Genomic DNA, 24362 nt, shown 5'->3' on the forward strand with positions numbered 1-24362 from the left:
CCACCGCTGTCCGATGCAGAGAGGGCCACAGAGTATCTCTGCCTGTCTTTTTCTGCACTGCTACACTCATAAGGCATGCAGAAATAGAGTGATCCCGCTACTTTTAGCAAGATCGCGGCAGAGAGAGGCCCAGGGCATAACAACCAGTGTTGTACAGGGTACGGTGCTGGTCGTTAAGCGGTTAATGTACCTGATAAAAATGTTTTTGACTTAAATGTCCTTTTAAGGATAGTTTGAACTGACTGCATTGTGTGACATCCATCTGTTTGCAAAAATCCATGCTTGTCCTTTATCAGCATGTGATATGATAATACACTGATATGTGACCTCAAACACTAATTGAAACCAATTAATTTATGTGAGATAGCTGCAGATCTAGATGTATAATTCTTAGGCTACTAGGTCATTATTCAGTTAGGATTGTTCCGACCCACTAATAAATCACAGTGTGTGATGCTTTATAATGTAGTGTGCCTTATTGGCACCCAAAAACATCTAGAAAAAGCAATACATGTATATTTAGAAAAATGGAATCAAAAGTGCATAAAAAACGTATAGATTGTTCCATTAAGACTATTAGTTTAGCCAAAGAAGAAAAGTGATTTTGCTTTTTATAAATGTGGCTGTGGATAAGTTATTTGGCTCAACATTTTATACATAAGAGATTTAGTCGCTAATCTATTGTTACTTCACATTCATTTCCATTCTAATCCATGAAAAATAGTACAAGACAGGATTTATAGATCCATGTCCTTCCCTATTATATGTTACAAGAGATTAGTGAATGAGAGTGAGTATTGTTATATTGTGCTATATTTTGTTGTAGGTTGACACAAAACCAGCTCACTGATGAAGCAGCTAACTACCTTGCTGAAATGCTGACTGTTAATAAGACCCTGAAAAACCTTTGGTAAGATTTCCACAAAAGCTTCATATTTTCTCTTAAACAAAATAAATCTCTTGTTTTCTCCTTATTGTTCTTAATGAGGATCTCTGTAATTTCTTAGAGATCTGCAAGATACAAGACCTATAGTTTAGTTCCTGCATGAACTGTAGTGTCTTCCCTTTGTTTGTACATAGAATTAGAACAGCATTTCAGTTTGCAGAACTGTGCATAATGTAGTCAGCATTCTATTTGTTCTTTCAATGTCCTGTTTATCTTGTTTTAAATCAGGATTTCATTTCTTAAAGGGACATAAAAGAGAGCATACAATTTTAAACAAACTTCAAATTTACTTGTAATATGTTTGCTTCATTCTCTTTGTATCATTTGTTGAATAAGCAGCAAAGCACTACTGGCAGAACAGATCAAGTAAGCCAATGACTAGAGACATATATATATGCAACCACCAATCAGCAGCAAGCTGCCAGTAGTGGATTAATGCTCTTGAGCCTATATAGATATGCTTTTCAAATAATTATACCAAGGGAACAAAGCAGATTAGAAAATAGAAATAAAATGGAAAGTTGTTGAAAATTACATTCTCCATCTGAATCTTGACAGTTTAATTTTGTCTTTACTGTCCCTTTAAACTTCACAACTTCGCATTCATCTTTTGTTTGTGCAGACAATTTGTGAAATTGATTAATTATGCAATTTTACTCGTTCTTCTGCACAAAAATTTTAAGCTTTATGATACCTGCATAGTTTATTCAGTTTTGTATTGCTTCATAGTCTTACAAAGCTCATAGTTTCTGGTTTTGTGTGACCCCTTTTAAATTGTAAAGGTTATTATCTAATTTTTTTATTATTTTGTTTTAGACAAAAGTATAAGTTTTCACTGACATTTCTGAAAGATTAATTTTTTATGCCTTTTTTTGTCTGTATTTACCTTTCAAAATATATTTTTTACTTCTGTCAAAACCTAGTGTCCAAGAATCAATTGCATATACACAACTAGCAGTTGCCACTCCTCATGGGCAGTTCACAAATGCAACATTGGTTCAGCTGTCTCCTCAGTAAGAACATATACAGGTGAAACTCAAAAAATTAGAATATCATGAAAAAGTTCATTTATTTTACTAATGCAACTTAAAAGATGAAACTAATATATGAGATAGACTCATTACATGCAAAGCAAGATAGTTCAAGCCGTGATTTGTCATAATTGTTATGATTATGGCTTACAGCTCATGAAAACCCCAAATCCACAATCTCAGAAAATTAGAATATTACATGCAATCAATAAAACGATTGTACATAGAACAATATCGGACCTCTGAAAAGTATAAGCATGCATACTGTAATGAACTTCAGAACAACCAACATAAAGTCATCAGACAGTCAGATAAGGGTGGTAGTTTGGTTGTTCTGGATACACAGATATATGTGAATGAAGCCCTTAGGCAATTACAGAACCCTGAAACCTACCTATTATTATCTAGGAATCCCACCACACACTTCAAAGATTTGCTTGGGAACCTTTTGGATGATGGTGTGGAGGTGGGCATCATTGATCAGCAGACTCTTGACTGCCTCTTGGTAGATAGCCCAGTGATGCCCATCTTCCACCATTTCCCTAAGGTCCATAAGAGTCTAGTGAATGTACAGGGTAGGCCCATAGTGGCAGGCATTGGTTCTCTTTTAGAACCATTGTCTAAATGGGTAGATGATTTTCTTCAACCTCTGGTTCAATGCTTGCCCAGTTATTTACGTGATACTGCACATACACTATCTAAATTGGAAAAAATTAAATGGGAACCAGAGTAAAGTTGGTTGACTATTGACGTGGTCTCCTTATATTCTACTATACCTCACACATTTGGCATTGAGGCAGTTTCCTTTTTTTTGGATCATTATACTACACTTTCTCGAGATCATAGGAATTTTGTGATTCGTGCAATTGAATTTTTATTGCAACACAATTTCTTTATGTTTAATGATGATTTCTATCTCCAAAGACGTGGAACCGCAATGGGGGCGAAGTTTGCCCCCTCCTACGCTAACCTCTTTATGGGGTGGTGGGAGCGGTTCCACGTCTATGGAGATAGCAACATCTTTTCTTCTTCTCCTGTGAAATATATGCGTTATATTGATGACTTGCTAATCATCTGGTCCTCGGACTATCAACAGGCCCAGGCTTTTGTAGATTACCTTAATACCAATGAAGTAGGGCTCAAATTTACCTTTGAATGGAATAAAACATCCATTAATTATTTGGATGTCACACTAACATCTGATTACCAATCTAAGGCCTAGATTTGGAGTTCGGCGGTAGCCGTCAAAACCAGCGTTAGAGGCTCCTAACGCTGGTTTTAGGCTACCGCCGGTATTTGGAGTCAGTGATTAAAGGGTCTAACGCTCACTTTTCAGCCGCGACTTTTCCATACCGCAGATCCCCTTACGTCAATTGCGTATCCTATCTTTTCAATGGGATCTTTCTAACGCCGGTATTTAGAGTCGTTTCTGAAGTGAGCGTTAGAGCTCTAACGACAAAATTCCAGCCGCCTGAAAATAGCAGGAGTTAAGAGCTTTCTGGCTAACGCCGGTTCATAAAGCTCTTAACTACTGTGCCCTAAAGTACACTAACACCCATAAACTACCTATGTACCCCTAAACCGAGCTCCCCCCACATCGCCACCACTCGATTAAAATTTTTAACCCCTAATCTGCCGACCGCCACCTACGTTATACTTATGTACCCCTAATCTGCTGCCCCTAACCCCGCCGACCCCTGTATTACATTTATTAACCCCTATCCTGCCCCCCACAACGTCGCCGCCAGCTACTTAAAATAATTAACCCCTAATCTTCCGACCGCAAAGCGCCGCCACCTACGTTATCCCTATGTACCCCTAATCTGCTACCCCTAACACCGCCGACCCCTATATTATATTTATTAACCCCTAATCTGCCCCCCTCAACGTCGCCGACACCTGCCTACACTTATTAACCCCTAATCTGCCGAGCGGACCTGAGCGCTACTATAATAAAGTTATTAACCCCTAACCCGCCTCACTAACCCTATCATAAATAGTATTAACCCCTAATCTGCCCTCCCTAACATCGCCAACACCTAACTTCAATTATTAACCCCTAATCTGACGACCGGAGCTCACCGCTATTCTAATAAATTGATTAACCCCTAAAGCTAAGTCTAACCCTAACACTAACACCCCCCTAACTTAAATATAATTTTAATCTAACGAAATAAATTAACTCTTATTAAATAAATGATTCCTATTTAAAGCTAAATACTTACCTGTAAAATAAATCCTAATATAGCTACAATATAAATTATAATTATATTATAGCTATTTTAGGATTAATATTTATTTTACAGGCAACTTGGTATTTATTTTAACTAGGTACAATAGCTATTAAATAGTTAAGAACTATTTAATAGTTACCTAGTTAAAATAATAACAAATTTACCTGTAAAATAAATCCTAACCTAAGATATAATTAAACCTAACACTACCCTATCAATAAATTAATTAAATAAACTACCTACAATTACCTACAATTAACCTAACACTACACTATCAATAAATTAATTAAACACAATTGCTACAAAAAAATACAATTAAATAAACTAGCTAAAGTACAAAAAATAAAAAAGAACTAAGTTACAAAAAATAATAAAATATTTACAAACATAAGAAAAATATTACAACAATTTTAAACTAATTACACCTACTCTAAGCCCCCTAATAAAATAACAAAGCCCCCCAAAATAAAAAATTCCCTACCCTATTCTAAATTAAAAAAGTTACAAGCTCTTTTACCTTACCAGCCCTGAACAGGGCCCTTTGCGGGGCATGCCCCAAGGATTTCAGCTCTTTTGCCTGTAAAAAAAAACATACCATACCCCCCCCAACATTACAACCCACCACCCACATACCCCTAATCTAACCCAAACCCCCCTTAAATAAACCTAACACTAAGCCCCTGAAGATCTTCCTACCTTGTCTTCACCATACCAGGTTCACCGATCCGTCCTGGCTCCAACATCTTCATCCAACCCAAGCGGGGGTTGGCGATCCATCATCCGGTGCTGAAGATGTCCAGAAGAGGCTCTAAAGTCTTCCTCCTATCCGGCAAGAAGAGGACATCCGGACCGGCAAACATCTTCTCCAAGCGGCATCTTCAATCTTCTTCCATCCGGTGCGGAGCGGGTCCATCTTGAAGCAGGCGACGCGGATCCATCCTCTTCTTCCGTTGTCTCCCGACGAATGACGGTTCCTTTAAGGGACGTCATCCAAGATGGCGTCCCTCGAATTCCGATTGGCTGATAGGATTCTATCAGCCAATCGGAATTAAGGTAGGAATTTTCTGATTGGCTGATGGAATCAGCCAATCAGAATCAAGTTCAATCCGATTGGCTGATCCAATCAGCCAATCAGATTGAGCTCGCATTCTATTGGCTGTTCCGATCAGCCAATAGAATGCGAGCTCAATCTGATTGGCTGATTGGATCAGCCAATCGGATTGAACTTGATTCTGATTGGCTGATTCCATCAGCCAATCAGAAAATTCCTACCTTAATTCCGATTGGCTGATAGAATCCTATCAGCCAATCGGAATTCGAGGGACGCCATCTTGGATGACGTCCCTTAAAGGAACCGTCATTCGTCGGGAGACAACGGAAGAAGAGGATGGATCCGCGTCGCCTGCTTCAAGATGGACCCGCTCCGCACCGGATGGAAGAAGATTGAAGATGCCGCTTGGAGAAGATGTTTGCCGGTCCGGATGTCCTCTTCTTGCCGGATAGGAGGAAGACTTTGGAGCCTCTTCTGGACCTCTTCAGCACCGGATGATGGATCGCCAACCCCCGCTTGGGTTGGATGAAGATGTTGGAGCCAGGACGGATCGGTGAACCTGGTATGGTGAAGACAAGGTAGGAAGATCTTCAGGGGCTTAGTGTTAGGTTTATTTAAGGGGGGTTTGGGTTAGATTAGGGGTATGTGGGTGGTGGGTTGTAATGTTGGGGGGGAGGGTATGGTATGTTTTTTTTTACAGGCAAAAGAGCTGAAATCCTTGGGGCATGCCCCGCAAAGGGCCCTGTTCAGGGCTGGTAAGGTAAAAGAGCTTGTAACTTTTTTAATTTAGAATAGGGTAGGGAATTTTTTTATTTTGGGGGGCTTTGTTATTTTATTAGGGGGCTTAGAGTAGGTGTAATTAGTTTAAAATTGTTGTAATATTTTTCTTATGTTTGTAAATATTTTATTATTTTTTGTAACTTAGTTCTTTTTTATTTTTTGTACTTTAGCTAGTTTATTTAATTGTATTTATTTGTAGCAATTGTGTTTAATTAATTTATTGATAGTGTAGTGTTAGGTTAATTGTAGGTAATTGTAGGTAGTTTATTTAATTAATTTATTGATAGGGTAGTGTTAGGTTTAATTATATCTTAGGTTAGGATTTATTTTACAGGTAAATTTGTTATTATTTTAACTAGGTAACTATTAAATAGTTCTTAACTATTTAATAGCTATTGTACCTGGTTAAAATAATTACAAAGTTGCCTGTAAAATAAATATTAATCCTAAAATAGCTATAATATAATTATAATTTATATTGTAGCTATATTAGGATTTATTTTACAGGTAAGTATTTAGCTTTATATAGGAATAAGTTATTTAATAAGAGTTAATTTATTTCGTTAGATTAAAATTATATTTAATTTAGGGGGGGTGTTAGTGTTAGGGTTAGACTTAGCTTTAGGGGTTAATACATTTATTATAGTAGCGGTGAGGTCCGCTCGGCAGATTAGGGGTTAATAATTGAAGGTAGGTGTCGGCGATGTTAGGGAGGGCAGATTAGGGGTTAATACTATTTATGATAGGGTTAGTGAGGCGGATTAGGGGTTAATAACTTTATTATAGTAGCGCTCAGGTCCGCTCGGCAGATTAGGAGTTAATAAGTGTAGGTAGCTGGCGGCGACGTTGTGGGGGGCAGGTTAGGGGTTAATAAATATAATACAGGGGTCGGCGGTGTTAGGGGCAGCAGATTAGGGGTACATAGGGATAACGTAGGTTGCGGCGGTTTACGGAGCGGCAGATTAGGGGTTAAAAAAAATATGCAGGTGTCAGCGATAGCGGGGGCAGCAGATTAGGGGTTAATAAGTGTAAGGTTAGGGGTGTTTAGACTCGGGGTACATGTTAGAGTGTTAGGTGCAGACGTAGGAAGTGTTTCCCCATAGGAAACAATGGGGCTGCGTTAGGAGCTGAACGCTGCTTTTTTGCAGGTGTTAGGTTTTTTTTCAGCTCAAACAGCCCCATTGTTTCCTATGGGAGAATCGTGCACGAGCACGTTTTTGAGGCCGGCCGCGTCCGTAAGCAACTCTGGTATCGAGAGTTGCATTTGCGGTAAAAATGCTCTACGCTCCTTTTTTGGAGCCTAACGCAGCATTTGTTTAAACTCTCGATACCAGAGTTAAATTTATGGTGCGGCCAGAAAAAAGCCCGCGGAGCGTTAACAGCCCTTTTACCGCCGAACTCCAAATCTAGGCCTAAGAAAATACACTCTTTTCAGAAAACCCATCTCAGGTAATACCCTCTTACATGCCCACAGTAGTCATCCTGGGCATGTATTTAAGGGAATCGCAAAAGGCCAATTCATGAGAGTTAGGCGTAATTGTACCCAGTATGAAGATTTTCAGAAGGAGAGTAAGGATCTTAGCAAGAGACTTATAACCAGACAATATCCTAAAAAACTGGTCAAGAGAACTTATGCAGAGGTTAGCCAAATGGATAGGAGACAACTATATCAATGTAAGAACAAGAATACTACAAAAGGTATAGGCACTATGATTAAACCAACTATGGTAACCACATACTCTGACCAATATTATCAGATATGTAATGTGATCAGAAAGAATCTACCCATTCTAAGGGGAGATACAAAGTTGCGTAATATCATTAATGATGGATGTAACTTTGTTTACAAATGAAATTTGACTTTGGGCAATTTATCTCCTAGCATGCTCAAAAAAGAAAAAAGTAGAAGCTTGTGGCTTCACTTTAATGGTACATTTAAATGTGGCAAAAGATCATGTAGATCGTGTGACCACCTAAATACATCTACTACCTTCATTTCAGCAACCACATCAGAAGTATTCGAAACTAAAGGGTGTGTTAAGTGTGGCAACAAATATGTAGTGAACCTCATAGAGTGCACGACATGTGCCCCGACAATATGTAGGGAGAACAACAAGGGAGGTGGGGACCCGCATCAAGGAACATCGTTCCTATGTAACCAACGATTAAGCTGTTTCAGCTTTATCGAAGCACTTCTTGGAAGAACATGATGGTGATCTGCGATCCTTTAGGTGGCATGCTATCAAGCAAATTGTGAGACCCCTGTGAGGAAGAGATAAATTCCGCATTTTATCCAGACAATAAATTTACTGGATTCATAAGCTCGGTAGCCTGCTACCTAAAGGATTTAACTCAGAGTTTGATATAATTAACTATTGGCATACCTGGCCTCACCATATCAAGTGCTCCCCTAAATATACAAGCTTAGTGTGATTAATGTTGGTGAGTTAGCTAGATATGCACTATTATATATACAAGTGGGGAGATATCTATTTAGGGTTACATACTATGTTTAGCTCTATTTTACTATAAGGTTAAATTCTTCCCTAGTTTATTACATATGTCAGTACATGTGTTAATAGGAGCATACTAGGTATTTTCTGAGGTCTCCATCATGCAAAATATAGTTTACTAAGATAGGATCTTTGTATCACCTGTTACCATACTTGAATGTGTGTCAGGTTACACAACAAAGCACTAATCTTTTAGTACAATACTATATGTATTAGATCATTTGTGTATATTTTAACATCAGTTCCTACTAACTTTATCCAGACTATGAATACATATACTGTATATCCATATATTTATATTGGTTGGATAATTGTTTATGTCTAATTTAGATATCATATTAACTGGCATCCTCTAACCATTTTTATTTATATTTATATATATTATATACATGTTCATACTATCTGGATATATGTTCAAGTTCAATATTAGCATCTTTAATTTCCTTATCCTTCATTTTATAAGTATAGAGCCCTTAACATAAATGTATGATTGGCACATCTAGGGTTAAAAACATTGTGAGCACTATTTAGTAAACACCAATCACAGAAGAGATGCAGCTTTAAATAGCATGCACCTGTCATCTGTATTTTATGTCTAAGACTACGGTCTGCTTGACCGAAACCGGTCAGACTTTGTTTTTTATTGCTCACTTTTTGATATAATAGAGTCTGCCTACTTTTTAATGGAATACTAATAAATTTCTGTATGTTTTATCCTAACTTGGGAGACACTGGATTCATTTACAATAACCTTTATAGTCTTAATTGCCTGGAACTGTTTGGATTATTTTTCTTATGCATACTGTATGTACTCAGTACTTGGTTTGGGCCCCTTTTGCAGCAATTACTGCCTCAATGCGGCGTGGCATGGAAGCTATCCGCCTGTGGCACTGCTGAGGTGTTATGGAAGACCAGGATGCTTCAATAGCGGCCTTCAGCCCTTCTGCATTGTTCGGTCTCATGTCTCTCATCTTTCTCTTGGCGATGCCCCATAGATTCTCTATGGGGTTCAGGTCAGACGAGTTTGCTGGCCAATCAAGCACAGTAATCCCACGGTCATTGAACCAGGTTTTGGTGCTTTTGGCAGTGGGCAGGTGCCAAGTCCTGCTGTAAAATGAAGTCGGCATCCCCATAGAGCTCGTCTGCGGAAGGAAGCATAAAGTGCTCCAAAATCTCCTGGTAGACGGCTGCGTTGACCCTGGACTTAATGAAGCACAGTGGACCAACACCAGCAGATGACATGGCTCCCCAAATCAACACAGACTGTGGAAACTTCACACTGGACTTCAAGCATCTTGCAGTGTGTGCCTCTCCATTCTTCCTCCATACTCTGGTTCCTTGGTTTCCAAATGAGATGCAAAATTTGCTCTCATCAGAAAAGAGGACTTTGGACCACTGAGCAACAGACCAGGTCTGTTTTTCTTTAGCCCAGGTAAGACACTTCTGACGTTGTTTGTTGTTCAGGAGTGGCTTGACAAGAGGAATACGACATTTGAAGCCCATGTCCAGGATCCGTCTGTGTGTGGTGGCTCTTGATGCACTGACTCCAGCCTCAGTCCACTCCTTGTGAAAGTCCCCAACACTTTTGAATGGCCTTTTCCTGACAATCCTCTCCAGGCTGCGGTCATCCCTGCTGCTTGTGCACCTTTTTCTTCCACACTTTTCCCTTCCACATAACTTTCTATTAATGTTCTTTGATACAGCACTTTGGGAACATCCAACTTCTTTTGCAATTACCTTTTGAGGCTTTCCCTCCTTATGGAGGGTGTCAATGATGGTTTTCTGCACGACTGTCAGGTCAGCAGTCTTTCCCATGATTGTGATTCCTACTGAACCAGACTGAAAGACCATTTAAAGGCTCAGGAACCCTTTGCAGGTGTTATGGCTTAATTAGCTGATTAGAGTGGGACACTTTGAGCCTAGAATATTGCACCTTTTCACAATATTCTAATTTTCTGAGATTGTGGATTTGGGGTTTTCATGAGCTGTAAGCCATAATCATTACAATTATGAGAAATCACGGCATAAACTATCTTGCTTTGCATGTAATAAGTCTATCTCATATATTAGTTTCACCTTTTAAGTTGCATTAGTGAAATAAATGACTTTTTGCACAATATTCTAATTTTTCGAGTTTCACCTGTAAGAGGTTATAGATCAGACATCCTCAAACTTGGCCCTCCAGAGGTTTTGTAACTACATCTCCCATAATGCTCAGCCAGTTGATATGCTGGCTGAGCATCATGGGAAATGTAGTTCCAAAACCTCTGGAGGGTCAAGTCTGCTATAGATTATACGCTGGGCACAATAGTTAAAGATCTGTGTGCAGTGGAGCAGCTTGTTTTTTTCAGTTGTGAGTGTAGCATTTAAAGAGTATATGTGGTAAACTGATAGTTTAAGGAATTAAAATGTTCCAAATTTCAGAAGCGCAGCATTTTTTGTCTGAAGTGCATGCTTCTAAAGTTTATTAACAGTGTGTATGCGGCATGCATACCGAAAGAGGAAGAACAACTTGATCAGCTTTGTTTTTTTGTTTTGTTTGTTTTTGAGTGTTTTAAACTGATGATGAAATTAACTATTAGAGCATAAAAGAGTAAAGAAAAATAATAATCATAGGATTAGTTACTTGGTGGTACCACCCATGTTCTTGGCTTTTATATGTTTTTCTCTAATTGTGAATTTATTCTCTGTATTGGAAGAGGTTTGGTGAAAACCTGTTTTACTTGTGAAATAAATGCTTTATATTTTTGGATAAAAGTGCTGAAATAAATTCTCTTTCTTGTAATTTTTCGCTATAGTATTAATTAGGGTCTGCACTAATCCTTTTGAGAGGGGTTTAAATCTTCCGTGTTTTATTTATTCATTAAATGTAACAGGGATCAGTAGTGTTTGTGAACCAAATAAAGGTTTGGCTGTAAGCAGACATCCAAGTAAAGTATTCAGAGCAAGAAGTGTATAGGCTTACAAACCGCAAAACGGAGGCGCAGCAAATAATGTTTAGTTGTTATTTTTGGCAATTGTTCCAATTGTTTACACCATTATGTTGTACTATATTATATCAATCTATTTCAGCTGTCAGTGAAGTAGGAGTGTGTGACTGGACAGTCCAATTGGTTTAGCATAGAGAGGGGTGTGAACCCACCATCCAATTGACAAGAAGATGAAGTTTTTTAAGTTTGCAAACTATCATTTGATTTTAAGCAGGCTTAGGAGTAAGGCAAAAGCCAAAACCAGTCAGCCTATTTACACATCTGTTATATTTCTGTATTTTTACCCTCGGGGTGAGGACACCCTGTATTTGTACTAATAAAGCATTATATTTTACCCTCAAGAATGGTGCTCCTGCAGATATTCATTTTTCACTTTAGATTTATTGGCCAGCAGTGAGCACATTACTAAGGGTACAGTTGTGAAGGAGAGGCACTTTATATTGGATGACTGCTCCTTAACAAATGGGAGCAAGAGAACGCTGCTAAGTATAGAGAAAAGGGAAGCAGGTCTTTTATAAGAAGACAGGAACCAGTATTCCAGGCACTCGTGCAAAGACTGAATCCATTTGCAAAGGGTCCACTTTGCACTACAGAGCAAATAATGGAGGCGGAGGGGAGGTCTGCAAGAATCCCAGAACTCAACCACAAGTGGTGAGATATCAGCAACTTTTTTCAAATGAGTACTAACAGCATCCCTTTGTGTATCTGATATAGGTTCCAGAGGGGAACATTTGGACACAATATTGTGCTTACACTCCACACACTCTCTGACTGTTTTTTGTTGTTTAAAACTAATATTTGTTATTTATGAAACATCTCTCTCCATTATGTGGATTTAAAAGTAATACAGTTGTGGTTTTTAATGATTTAGACCCATAGAATATGACTGTATATTGAAAAGGATGATTTTATTATGTCTTTTTAAAATGTGCCCTCTCCCACTCTGTATGTACCTCCATCTTTTTGTCTATGAAAAAAATCATTTATTTTTTATTCAAATAGTGTAATTTGGGGCAACCGAGTCTACATTTCAATAGAGTTAATGTTTCAATTTATATTAATCCTAAAGTTAAACTTTGAATTGTCCCGGTTTATATTTGAGTTTTGGGTTATCCAGAACTAAAAACAACCAGATATCTAGTTATTGCAATGGATTGTAATGGCCTCGACCAGAAAAGGAGGCTGACATTTTTTTTAATGCAAATTGGTGAAGAACAGGCCAATATGACACACTATGTATAAATTGCAAAAGAAAAATGTAAAAATATAAAATGGAAAATAATTTTCATAATGTGCTTTTGGTTCTTTTTGCTTTGAAAAGATGTAAGTATTTACTGGTAATTATTTGTCATTTCTGTACACAATTTTACACTGTGATACACAGACAGTTACCATATCTTTAGAGGGTGGGGATTGGCTACAATCAGAATGTAATAACTGGGTCATTTGTGGACTATTTCTGACTCATACTGTAAAGCTAATGAGTTTGTGGTAAGTTGAGGTGAAAGAAGTTTGTTTCGTGTTTTGTCTTTTTGACCCTAAATGCTCTGGAAGTGACTCATCTTACACTTGCAAAATGTAACATTCCTTTGGTTTGCTTAACTCATTTAAATATATTTTATTATTTTTTTGCCACAACATATGGTCATCAGTCTCAACATGACTGTCATAAACTAACAGATTTCCCTACTTATCCTAACATTTAAAGCACATTAGTTTGCTTGTATTTTTGTATTTAATTTCATTAGAATTGATTAGATAATATTTCAGTCCTAGTTGACTTCATATCAGGCTTACAGATATCTGAGTTTCTCCATCCCTTGGTTGTGTGTGTGTTTCACGTGGTCCATTCCCATACCTAAAGGTATCCTTCAATTAAAGTGATGGTAAATCCAAGCATTTAACAAACGCTAGGATTTACCATAACTAGAAATAAAGTGGAGTTTTAGTGATCAGTTATTTAAAAAAAAGGTGCTAAACTCACTCATTTTCTGTGCCGCTGCACATCGCTAAAACTCAGCTGCTCAGGCTGCCCACAGCACAGTGTCCTCCTTCATTAGGGTGACGTTTGCACCTCTAAACCAATAGCCATGCAGCGGCTCTGGCTCCCCACTGCACGTCGCTCTTCTACCAGTGAGGTGCAAGCGTCACCTCATTGGTAGAAGATCGATGTGCCGTGGGCAGCCAGAGCCGCTGAGTATAGCGATGTGCATCAGCACAGAAAGAGTGAGTTTAGCACCTTTTTTTAAATAACTGAAGGCTCATCCCCTAAGCTGTCCCAGGACAGACATACTAAAATGCTGCTTAGAAATACTTTACAATGGGATGTGGCTACTGAGGAACTTTTGAGGTAAAATATCTTTCTTTTTTACATAGAGATGTTCAAGTGATATTTTCTAGTCAGCTTTTTACAGCTATACTGCATTACTTTCAAGTGTTTAAACATTTGGGTATTATGGCCCTTTAATACTTAATGTTACTAAATTATAATGATGAAGAAATCATCTAAGTTTATTCACATTTTGCAATATAACTTTTTGTAACACTTGGATTAACAATACAAACTTTTTTTTCCTTAAAAGGGTATATAAAGAGCTACCTACTTAAAGTAGTTTGGATTTTTAAGATTGGTCCCACACTAACATATTTAGCCTTGAAAAAGCGTGTTTTTAAACATTTTAAGATTTTTTTTTTTTTTACAAAGAAAGACTGAGAATAACAAGCTGTTTTTTCTTCCACACATACTACCAATGGGAAAGTACCCCAGGGTAAATGTTACTAGCAGTCTACTGAATTTTGAAGCTCCTAATATGTAGAACATGGAGGTTTGTTAAGTCATATTTAGACAACAATAGAGTTAGAAATGCTCAACAAATCACAAAACTTAAATATAACATTAAAAAGAACAGGTAATGAGCTTTTCAAAGACACCGTGTGTAGCTGTATAGTTCTTATAGAAAAATAAATTATGGGCAATCAAAAAAATGCACTGAAAAGGGTGATTTTATGCTACCCTTGCAACAAGTAATTGCCTATATCCCAGGTGAACATTAAAAAAAAAAAAAAAAAAAAATTGGGGGTTTTACTCACAAATTTTCAGAAAAATTAAAAATTGGTGAGGCAAATTTCGTTATTTTTTTTAAATTTTGATTTCATATGGAATGACCCTGCATATCAGAGGAGCTAATATACAGAGGGTACCTACTACACTCTATGTGTGTATGAATTGTTGCTCCTGTTTGTTCTTTATACAATCAGCACATAATTTAAAGGGGCATGGAAATCTTTTTCTTCTTTCATCTAAATCAGGATTTTGTATCAACTAAAAAACAATAGCAATATGGGTTCTGCACAAACATGCATTTCTTGTCATTTTCAGTGTGATTTCCTGATGCTACACATCTCATCACATTACCTTATGGTCTGATGACGGAGATAACACTACTTCATGTGTCCCCTACTCACAGTCTAATCAAACAATACATTTGAAATGCCTAGTTTTTCCCTGCTACTTTCTCTTTCCAATGGAAATGTACCTCATTATACAGTGCATAATGCAACTTACCTTACACACAATGGAGTTAGGCTTGCAAGACCACAACAATCTAGCATCTTGTTTCCATTAGGATTGTTTGGGAAAAAGTCCCCTTTAAACAGTATTTAAAGGGACAGTAAACGTCATTACAAGTTTTTACTGTAATCTTATAATAATTTAACAGGGTGTCTGTTTAAAAGATTTTGAATGCATTATCACAAACTCTGCCCATCACTTGCCTTATTTGGAGAAGCCAATCAGGACTTGTTAATGCTTTAGACACAGTTTATTATCTTATCATCACTGCTGAAGCAAATAAAGGACAGATGTGAGGCATGGTTAGACTTGTGAGGTCTGCCATGTACCATTCATTTAAGACTTAATTAAATTAAAATGGGACAAACTATATAATAAAACTATACTACAAAGTTGTTTTATTGCACATAAGTAAACATTTTATATTGTCCTTCAGAGTGGCATTCTGATTTAAAAATAAAATGAGTAATTATCCCCACAGCATAGATTAAATATCCCCACAAGGGTGATCCAATGATTGGGAAAGTTTAGTATTGATTTTAACAATTTGTATTACACACAGTTATATGCAAGTGATAAGAAACGGCAATTGAAGCACAAATAGAATATACATTATGTAAATTATGTTTTAAAAAAGCAAGTGAAATAATGTAAAGCTCTCACAATGCATGTATCTTTTATAAACATTTTAATTAGGCACATAAAGCACACATAGTCATTACAGCCCATTAACTTAAGATATATCCAGAAGACGTTTCTTTTCCATATTAGATTTTGCAGTCTTTAGCCTTAGTTAACGAAAGGATAGTAGTGACACGTGTGCCGATGTAGCAACTGGGACTCAGAAACAGGAACTTAAAGTTTGCAACCACAGAAATTTGAACATGTACGTGATTTGTCTGACTTTCTCAAGAATGAAAATGTGATTATGATCATATGAAGATTTCTCACCAGCCCAGATATAGAATCCAATGGCAAATTAATAAAATGTTGTCACGAAATAGAACAATCTTTTATACAGGGCATGATGAGAAACTCATGGTTCAAAAGGACACAATTTAACAACCCCCCCCCCCCCCCCCCCCCCCCCCCCCCCCGCAGCCTTAAACAGTTCTGGAGGGGTATCTATGTAGTCTGCATGCCTTTAATTTGCATGAGGAAAAGGGGAACATAAATTAACTTTTTTAACTTGAGGTCAATTGTTATAATTGTTTATAAAGCTATATCCGAGTTTTAATAAAGAAGCCAAACTACATATTTAAATACTGTGAGCATTCCTTTTTCTTCTACTAGATACGACGAGTCCACGGATTCATCCTTACTTGTGGGATATTATCCTCCTGCTAACAGGAAGTGGCAAAGAGCACAGCAGAGCTGTCTATATAGCTCCTCCCTTGACTCCACCCCCAGTCGTTCTCTTTGCCTATACTAAGTAATAGGAAGGGGTAAAGTGAAAGAGGTGATAAAATGATAGTTTTGATTTTCTTCAAGCAAAACTTTTTTATTTTAAATGGTACCGGTGAGTGCTGTTTTTTCCCAGGCAGCAGATGGATGAAGATTTCTGCCAGGAGACTGATGATCTTAGCAGTTGTCACTAAGATCCAGAGTAGTTCCCACAGAATGGCTGAGGAGTACTTAAGAAACTTCAGTGTGAGGAACGTTTTTCATGCTACAAGCATTGAGGTATGTTCAGTCATTTTTTTCTGGAGAGACTGTGTTATTTCAGAACTGGCTGACAGTATTCCCATAAGGGAAGGGGTAAGCAGTAATCCTACATGTGAAATAGAAGGGTATTACTGGGACCTGTATGTTTTGGGCTGAAAAAATGGTTATGTAAAGCAAACATTTTTATTTTTGATGGCACTGGAGGGTTCACATGTCTTTCTTTAAGACCTGGGTATATGGAAACCCACATGGCTAGGTTCTAGACCGCTTTATAGCGGTTTTTACAAGGCAGTGAGACATCGATGTAGATGAATGGGGCCTAATTTCGCGCCTCAGATGCGCAGTTGAATTCCCCATACAAGCAGCAAGCTCCAGCTCCGGTGGGCCTCAAAGGAAAGATTTGGCCTAATCGAAATGTTAGAGTGATTTTACAGACCCCTGAGGGCAGGAGGTGCAGTGGGTTGATTGGTTAATTTCATTACGTTTTTTGAGCAACGTTTTTGTCCATTAAGGGTTAAGCATACCTTTCTTGTGGTGCAATCTTAGCTGGCAAGATAAGACACATATATACTAAAATTGGGATAATTATATCATTTTAGAGCAGTTTTGGAAAAATTGTACGCTTTTTTTCTCTTAAAGGCGCAGTACCGTTTTTTAGATTGTTATTTTTTTCACTAAATAAAGTGTTTTCAAGCCTGTTTGTGGTCATTACTAGCCTGTTTTAACATGTCTGACATTGAGGAAAGCCAATGTTCTATGTGTTTAGAAGCCATTGTGGAACCCCACTTAAAATGTGTCCCTCATGTACTGAAAGGGCCTTACATTGCAAAGAACATATTTTAGGTGATAAAAGTATGTCTCAGGATGATTCTCAGTCAGAAGAGAATCAGATTATGCCATCTAATTCTCCCCAAGTGTCACAACCTTTAACGCCCGCTCAAGCGACGCCTAGTACTTCTAGCGCGTCTAATTCTTTCACCCTGCAAGATATGGCTGCAGTTATGTCTACTACCCTTACAGAGGTATTATCTAAACTGCCAGGTTTACAGAGTAAGCGCAGCAGGTCAGGTATTAGAGTAAATGCTGACCCCTCTGATGCTTTATTGGCCATCTCCGATGTACCCTCACATTGTTCTGATTTGGGGGTGGGGAATTGCTGTCTGAGAGAGAGCTTTCTGATTCAGGAAAGATGTTCCCTCAAACAGACTCAGATGTGACGGCCTTTAAGTTTAAGCTTGAACACCTCCGCTTGTTACTCAGGGAGGTTTTAGCGACTCTGGATGATTGTGACCCTGTTGTCATCCCACCAGAGAAATTGTGTAAAATGGATAGATATCTAGAGGTCCATAATTACACTAATGTTTTTTCCAGTCCCTAGAAGAATTTCGGACATTGTTACTAAGGAATGGGATAGACCAGGCATTCCGTTCTCTCCCCCTCCTACTCTTAAGAAAATGTTTCCCATATCTGACACCATTCGGGATTTGTGGCAGACGGTCCCTAAGGTGGAGGGAGCTATTTCTACCCTGGCTAAGTGTACAACTATACCTATTGAGGACAGTTGTGCTTTCAAAGATCCTATGGATAAAAAATTAGAGGGTCTTCTAAAGAAATTGTTTATTCATCAGGGTTTTCTTCTACAACCTATAGCGTGCATTGTTCCAGTAACTACTGCAGCAGCTTTTTGGTTTGAGGCTCTAGAGGAGTCTCTTAAGGTTGAGACCCCATTAGATGATATTTTGGATATAATTAAGGCTCTCAAGCTAGCTAATTCTTTTATTACAGATGCCGCTTTCCAAATGGCTAAATTGGCGGCAAAGAATGCAGGCTTTGCTATTTTAGCGCGTAGAGCGTTATGACTTAAGTCTTGGTCTGCTGATGTATCATCTAAATCCAAGCTTTTAGCTATTCCTTTTAAGGGTAAGACCCTATTCGGGCCTGAACTAAAGGAGATAATTTCCGACATTACTGGAGGTAAAGGTCATGCCCTTCCTCAGGACAAGACAGTTAACATGAGGACCAAAGAGAATAATTTTCGTACCTGATCTGATGGCATCTCGTCAGAATGCCAAACTTCCTTGTTACGGGTCCAGATCAAGGGATCCTCAAGCAGTACTGATAGATGTTCTAGCAGTACCTTGGTCGTTCAACCTGGCTTATGTGTTTCCTCCTTTTCCTCTCCTACCTCGTCTGATTGCAAGAATCAAACAGGAGAGGGCTTCTGTAATCTTGATAGCGCCTGCGTGGCCATGCAGATCTGGTGGAAATGTCATCTCTGAAACCGTGGAAACTGCCACTGAGACAGGACCTTCTCATTCAAGGTCCGTTCCAACATCCAAATCTAATTGCTCTGCAACTCACTGCCTGGAGATTGAACGCTTGATTTTATCTATGTGGGGATTCTCTGAGTCGGTCATTGATACCTTGATTCAGGCTCGAAAGCCTGTCACTAGGAAAATTTACCATAAGATATGGCGTAAATATCTTTATTGGTGCGAATCCAAGGGCTACTCATGGAGTCAGATCAGGATTCCTAGGATTTTGTCTTTTCTCCAAGAAGGATTGGAGAAGGGATTATCAGATAGTTCCTTAAAGGGACAGATTTCTGCTTTGTCAATCTTGCTACACAAGCTTCTGGCGGATGTCCCAGACGTTCAGTCGTTTTGTCAGGCTTTAGTTAGAATCAAGCCTGTGTTTAAACCTGTTGCTCCGCCATGGAGTTTGAATTTAGTTCTAAATGTTCTTCAAGGGGTTCCGTTTGAACCCATGCATTCCATAGATATTAAGCTTCTATCTTGGAAAGTTCTTTTTTTAGTTGCTATCTCTTCTGCTCGAAGAGTTTCTGAGCTTTCTGCGTTACAATGCGACTCGCCTTATCTTATATTCCATTCTGATAAGGTGGTTTTGCGCACTAAACCTGGATTCCTTCCTAAGGTTGTTTCAAATAAGAATATTAATCAGGAAATTGTTGATCCTTCTCTATGTCCTAATCCTTCTTCTAAGAAGGAGCGTCTGTTACATCACTTGGACATGGTTCGTGCCTTGAAGTTTTACTTACAAGCAACTAAGGATTTCCGTCAAACATCTTCTTTATTTGTAGTGTATTCTGGAAAGCGTAGGGGTAAAAAAGCTACGGCTACCTCTCTTTCTTTTTGCATCATCCATTTGGCATACGAGACTGCTGGACAGCAGCCTCCTGAAAAAATTACAGCTCATTCTACTAGAGCGGTGGATTCCACATGGGCTTTTGAAAACAATGCTTCTGATGAACAGATTTGTAAGGTTACGACTTGGTCATCCCTTCATACTTTTTCCAAATTTTCCAAATTTGATACTTTTGCTTCTTCTGGGGCTATTTTTGGGAGAAAAGTTCTTCAAGCAGTGGTGCCTTCTGTTTAGGTATCTGTCTTGTCCCTCCCGTTCATCCGTGTCCTGTAGCTTTGGTATTGTATCCCACAAGTAAGGATGAATCCGTGGACTCGTCGTATCTAGTAGAAGAAAAGGAAATTTATGCTTACCTGATAAATTGATTTCTTTTAAGATACGACAAGTCCACGGCCCTCCCTGTCAATTTAAGACAGATTATATTTTTGTGTTCAAAACGTCAGTCACCTCTGCACCTTTTAGTTTCTCCTTTTTCTTCCTATACCTTCGGTCGAATGGCTGGGGGGTGGAGTCAAGGGAGGAGCTATATAGACAGCTCTGCTGTGGTGCTCTTTGCCACTTCCTGTTAGCAGGAGGATAATATCCCACAAGTAAGGATGAATCCGTGGACTCGTCGTATTGTAGAAGAAATCAATTTATCAGGTAAGCATAAATTTCCTTTTTATGTTCACAATGCCTGGATGTACTACTCTATTGTGAAATCTTCCTGCAGAAATTTGAAAGAAGCTGATTCCTGGGGTTGTAAACATCTCATTGGAGCGAGCTTCCACACCCGCTGTGTACCAGCGTCTCCTTTGTGCATACAAAGTTATTTGTTCCTGTTAACCATTTACATTACTTGTGGTTGTTTCTGTAACCTGTTAGGTGTTTATTTTACTGCCCAATGGTTACTAATACACCAGTCTGACAGCAAAATTTGTTTTCTGTAAGATTGCTGTGGTGTGTCCTCCTGCTCAATTGTGTATGTCCATATTGCTACTTCTATTTAAGTACCTCTACTTTAGTTATATACCTAGCCAGTGTCCTTCTCACTTATTTGGGTCCCAGGGAGGCCAGCTTGATTTTATCTAAAGACTTTACAGAGTATCTGCCTTTAAATATTCCTAAGGTGCTGGCTTCTAGGCCTCCTCTTGGCAAACGTTCAATCACAGAAGGTAAAACTTCAGTAGGTTTCAGCTTATCTGGTACATTGCTCAGAAGTAGCACTTCAGTATGTCCACTAAAGGATTCTGATTCCTCTTTCAGAGTAAGATTTTTGGCATATGGTCATGATCCTTTATTGGACCTGGATTCTGAGAGTTCAAATATTATTTTTAAGATGGAACACCTACGGGGGAGTGTCCTACCAGCATTCGGGACAGGACACACATCTCAAGAGCACTGGAGGATTCCTTGATAATCCGCCGACCTATCAATTACTAACAACAGTATCTACATTGGATTCCTAAGTTATATCATTGCCCCACTTTGGGAGGCTCAGCTATAGCTTTGTGCCACTGTTTTCATGACACTGGAGCAATGTATTAGACACATAAGGCCTAGAGCGGCGGCTTAGCATTAGGTGAACCCCCCAGGGACCCAGGTAACATTGCCATAAATGGGCTGTTCAGTTCTAGCATAACAGATTGCAATATCCATTTCTCAAACCCCAGCTTGAGGAGATCAAAAATCACAACCAGCGACCATGCCTGCTGATAAACAACTGCAGCAACTAGATGTCATCTTTGATAGAGTGAAGATGAAGCATCTACATTTCTTGTTGTGAGAAGTTTTGCTGACTCTGAGAATTCAGGAACCTGGGCCTTCAGAAGGAAATTTGGTTAAACAGCTGAATTTATTGTTTTAGCCTCCTCCTAAGTTATTTGAGGCATTTCCAGTACTTAAAGGCAATCTCAGAGGTAATCTCCAAAGAATGGAGTAAACCCGGAGTTCCTTTTGTGCCTTTCAAGTTCAAAAATAAGTTTCCAGTCTCTCCTACGTATCTGGAACTTTGGGATGGTGCCATTTCTACTCTCGGTGAGAGAACAACTAGCCCACTGGTGGATAGTATTTCTTTTAAAGATCCCATGGACTGAAAGCAGGATGCTTATCATAGAAAGGCTTTTCAAAGTATGTTTATTATTCAGGCCACTGATCAGTATGGCTTGTGTAGTGGGTGCAATCACTTTGTGGTGTTGTACCTTGTCGGAGATGGTTTTTAAAGACATTTCTTTGAAAGAAATTCAGGAGCATCTTAAGATGATTAAGTTTGATATTTTCTTCATCTGTGACACTACTGTGGAAATCAATCAAATAATGCTGCTTTTGCAGTTCTTATGAGAATGACTTGGTAGCTTAAATCTTGGTCTGCAGACACGGTGTCAAATGGCAGACTTCTGTCTCTTCCCTTTCAAGAATTTTTTTTTTTTTTACGTAATCCTTCCCACAGTGACAAGTGGTTTTCTTTCACCTGATGGTTAGAGTCCATAAGTCATGACGTGCAGGAATATTTCCCTCCTGACCACTAGGAAGAGGGAAAAAAACACCCCAAAACACTAGAACTTTTAACGCCTTCCCACTTCCCATGATCCTCAGTCATTTACTTTTCCTCCTTAATGAGGCAACAATAGTTATTAAATAGTTATTAACTATTTAATAACTACCTAGCTAAATAAATACAAAAGTACCTGTAAAATAAAACCTAACCTAAGTTACAATTACACCTAACACTACACTATCATTAAAATAATTACATAAATTAACTACAATAATGAAAACTAATTACAATTAAATAAGATTCTATCAGCCAATCGGAATTAAGGTAGGAAAAATCCTATTGGCTGATGCAATCAGCCAGGAGGATTGAGCTTGCATTCTATTGGCTGACTGGAACAGCAAATAGAATGCGAGCTCAATCCTATTGGCTGATTGTATCAGCCAATAGGATTGAACTTCAATCCTATTAGCTGATTGCATCAGCCAATAGGTTTTTTCCTACCTTAATTCCGATTGGCTGATAGAATCCTATCAGCCAAACGGAATTCAAGAGACGCCATCTTGGATGACGTCATTTAAAGGAACCTTCATTCAGTGTTAGGACGTCGATGGAAGAGGATGGCTCTGCGTCGGCTGGATTGAAGATGAACCTGCTCCGCTCCGGATGGAAGAAGATAGAAGATGCCACCAGGATGAAGTTTTCTGCCGGTCTGGATGTCCTCTTCTGCCCGGATAGGATGAAGACTTCTGCCGGTCTGGAGGTCCACTTGTGCCCGGTTGGGTGAAGACGTCTCAAGGTAGGGTGATCTTCAGGTGGTAGTGTTATTTTTTTTTAAGGGGGGTTTGGGTGGGTTTTAGAGTAGGGTTGGGTGCGTGGGTGGTGGGTTTTAATATGGGGGGGGGTTGTATTTCTTTTTTTCAAGGTAAAATAGCTGATTACTTTGGGGCAATGCCCCGCAAAAGGCCCTTTTAAGGGCTATTTGTAATTTAGTGTAGGGTAGGGAATTTTATTATTTTGGGGGGCTTTTTTATTTTATTAGGGGGCTCAGATTAGGTGTAATTAGTTTAAAATTCTTGTATTTTTTTATTTTCTGTAATTTAGTGTTTGTTTTTTGTACTTTAGTTGATTTTATTTAATTGTAATTAGTTTTATTTAATTGTAGTTAATTTATGTAATTATTTTAATGATAGTGTAGTGTTAGGTGTAATTGTAACTTAGGTTAGGATTTATTTTACAGGTAATTTTGTATTTATTTTAGATAGGTAGTTATTAAATAGTTAATAACTATTTAATAACTATTGTACCTAGTTAAAATAAATACAAATTTGCCTGTAAAATAAAAAATAAACCCTAAGATAGCTACAATGTAACTATTAGTTATATTGTAGCTAGCTTAGGGTTTATTTTACAGGTAAGTATTTCGTTTTAAATAGGAATAATTTAGTTAATAATAGTAATATTTATTTAGATTTATTTAAATTATATTTAAGTTGGGGGGGTTAGGGTTAGACTTAGGTTTAGGGGTTAATAACTTTATTATAGTGGCAGCGGTATAGGGGGGACAGATTAGGGGTTAATAGGTATAATGTAGGTGGTGGCAGGGTCCGGGAGCGGCGGTTTAGGGGTTAATATATTTATTATAGTTGTGGCAGGGTCCGGGAGCGGCGTTTTAGGGGTTAATAAGTATAATGTAGGTGGCGGCAGTGTAGGGGGGCAGATTAGGGGTTAATAAGTATCATTTAGGTGGCGGCGGGGTGGGGGGGCTGATTAGGGGTGTTTAGACTCAGGGTACATGTTAGGGTGTTAGGTGTAGACGTTCCCATAGGAATCAATGGGATATCGGGCAGCAGCGAACATAAGCTTTCGCTGCTGTCAGATTCCCATTGATTCCTATGGCATCCGTCGCCTCCAGGGTGGCGGATTGAAAACCAGGTACGGTG

The 24362-nt window shown here is 38.5% G+C and overlaps 1 protein-coding gene across 2 annotated transcripts in view; it reads left to right on the forward strand.

Annotated features, from left to right (window-relative positions):
- NOD1 (nucleotide binding oligomerization domain containing 1) overlaps positions 1 to 24362 on the forward strand; it is a 311719-nt gene that overhangs the window by 256125 nt on the left and 31232 nt on the right. For both annotated transcript variants that reach the window (XM_053714271.1, XM_053714272.1), the window contains one exon: positions 827 to 910. In XM_053714271.1, coding sequence (XP_053570246.1) covers positions 827 to 910 — 84 coding nt within the window. The remainder of the gene's footprint in view (positions 1 to 826; positions 911 to 24362) is intronic.

Source organism: Bombina bombina, chromosome 5 (assembly GCF_027579735.1).
Source record: "Bombina bombina isolate aBomBom1 chromosome 5, aBomBom1.pri, whole genome shotgun sequence".
Lineage (NCBI taxonomy): Eukaryota > Metazoa > Chordata > Amphibia > Anura > Bombinatoridae > Bombina > Bombina bombina.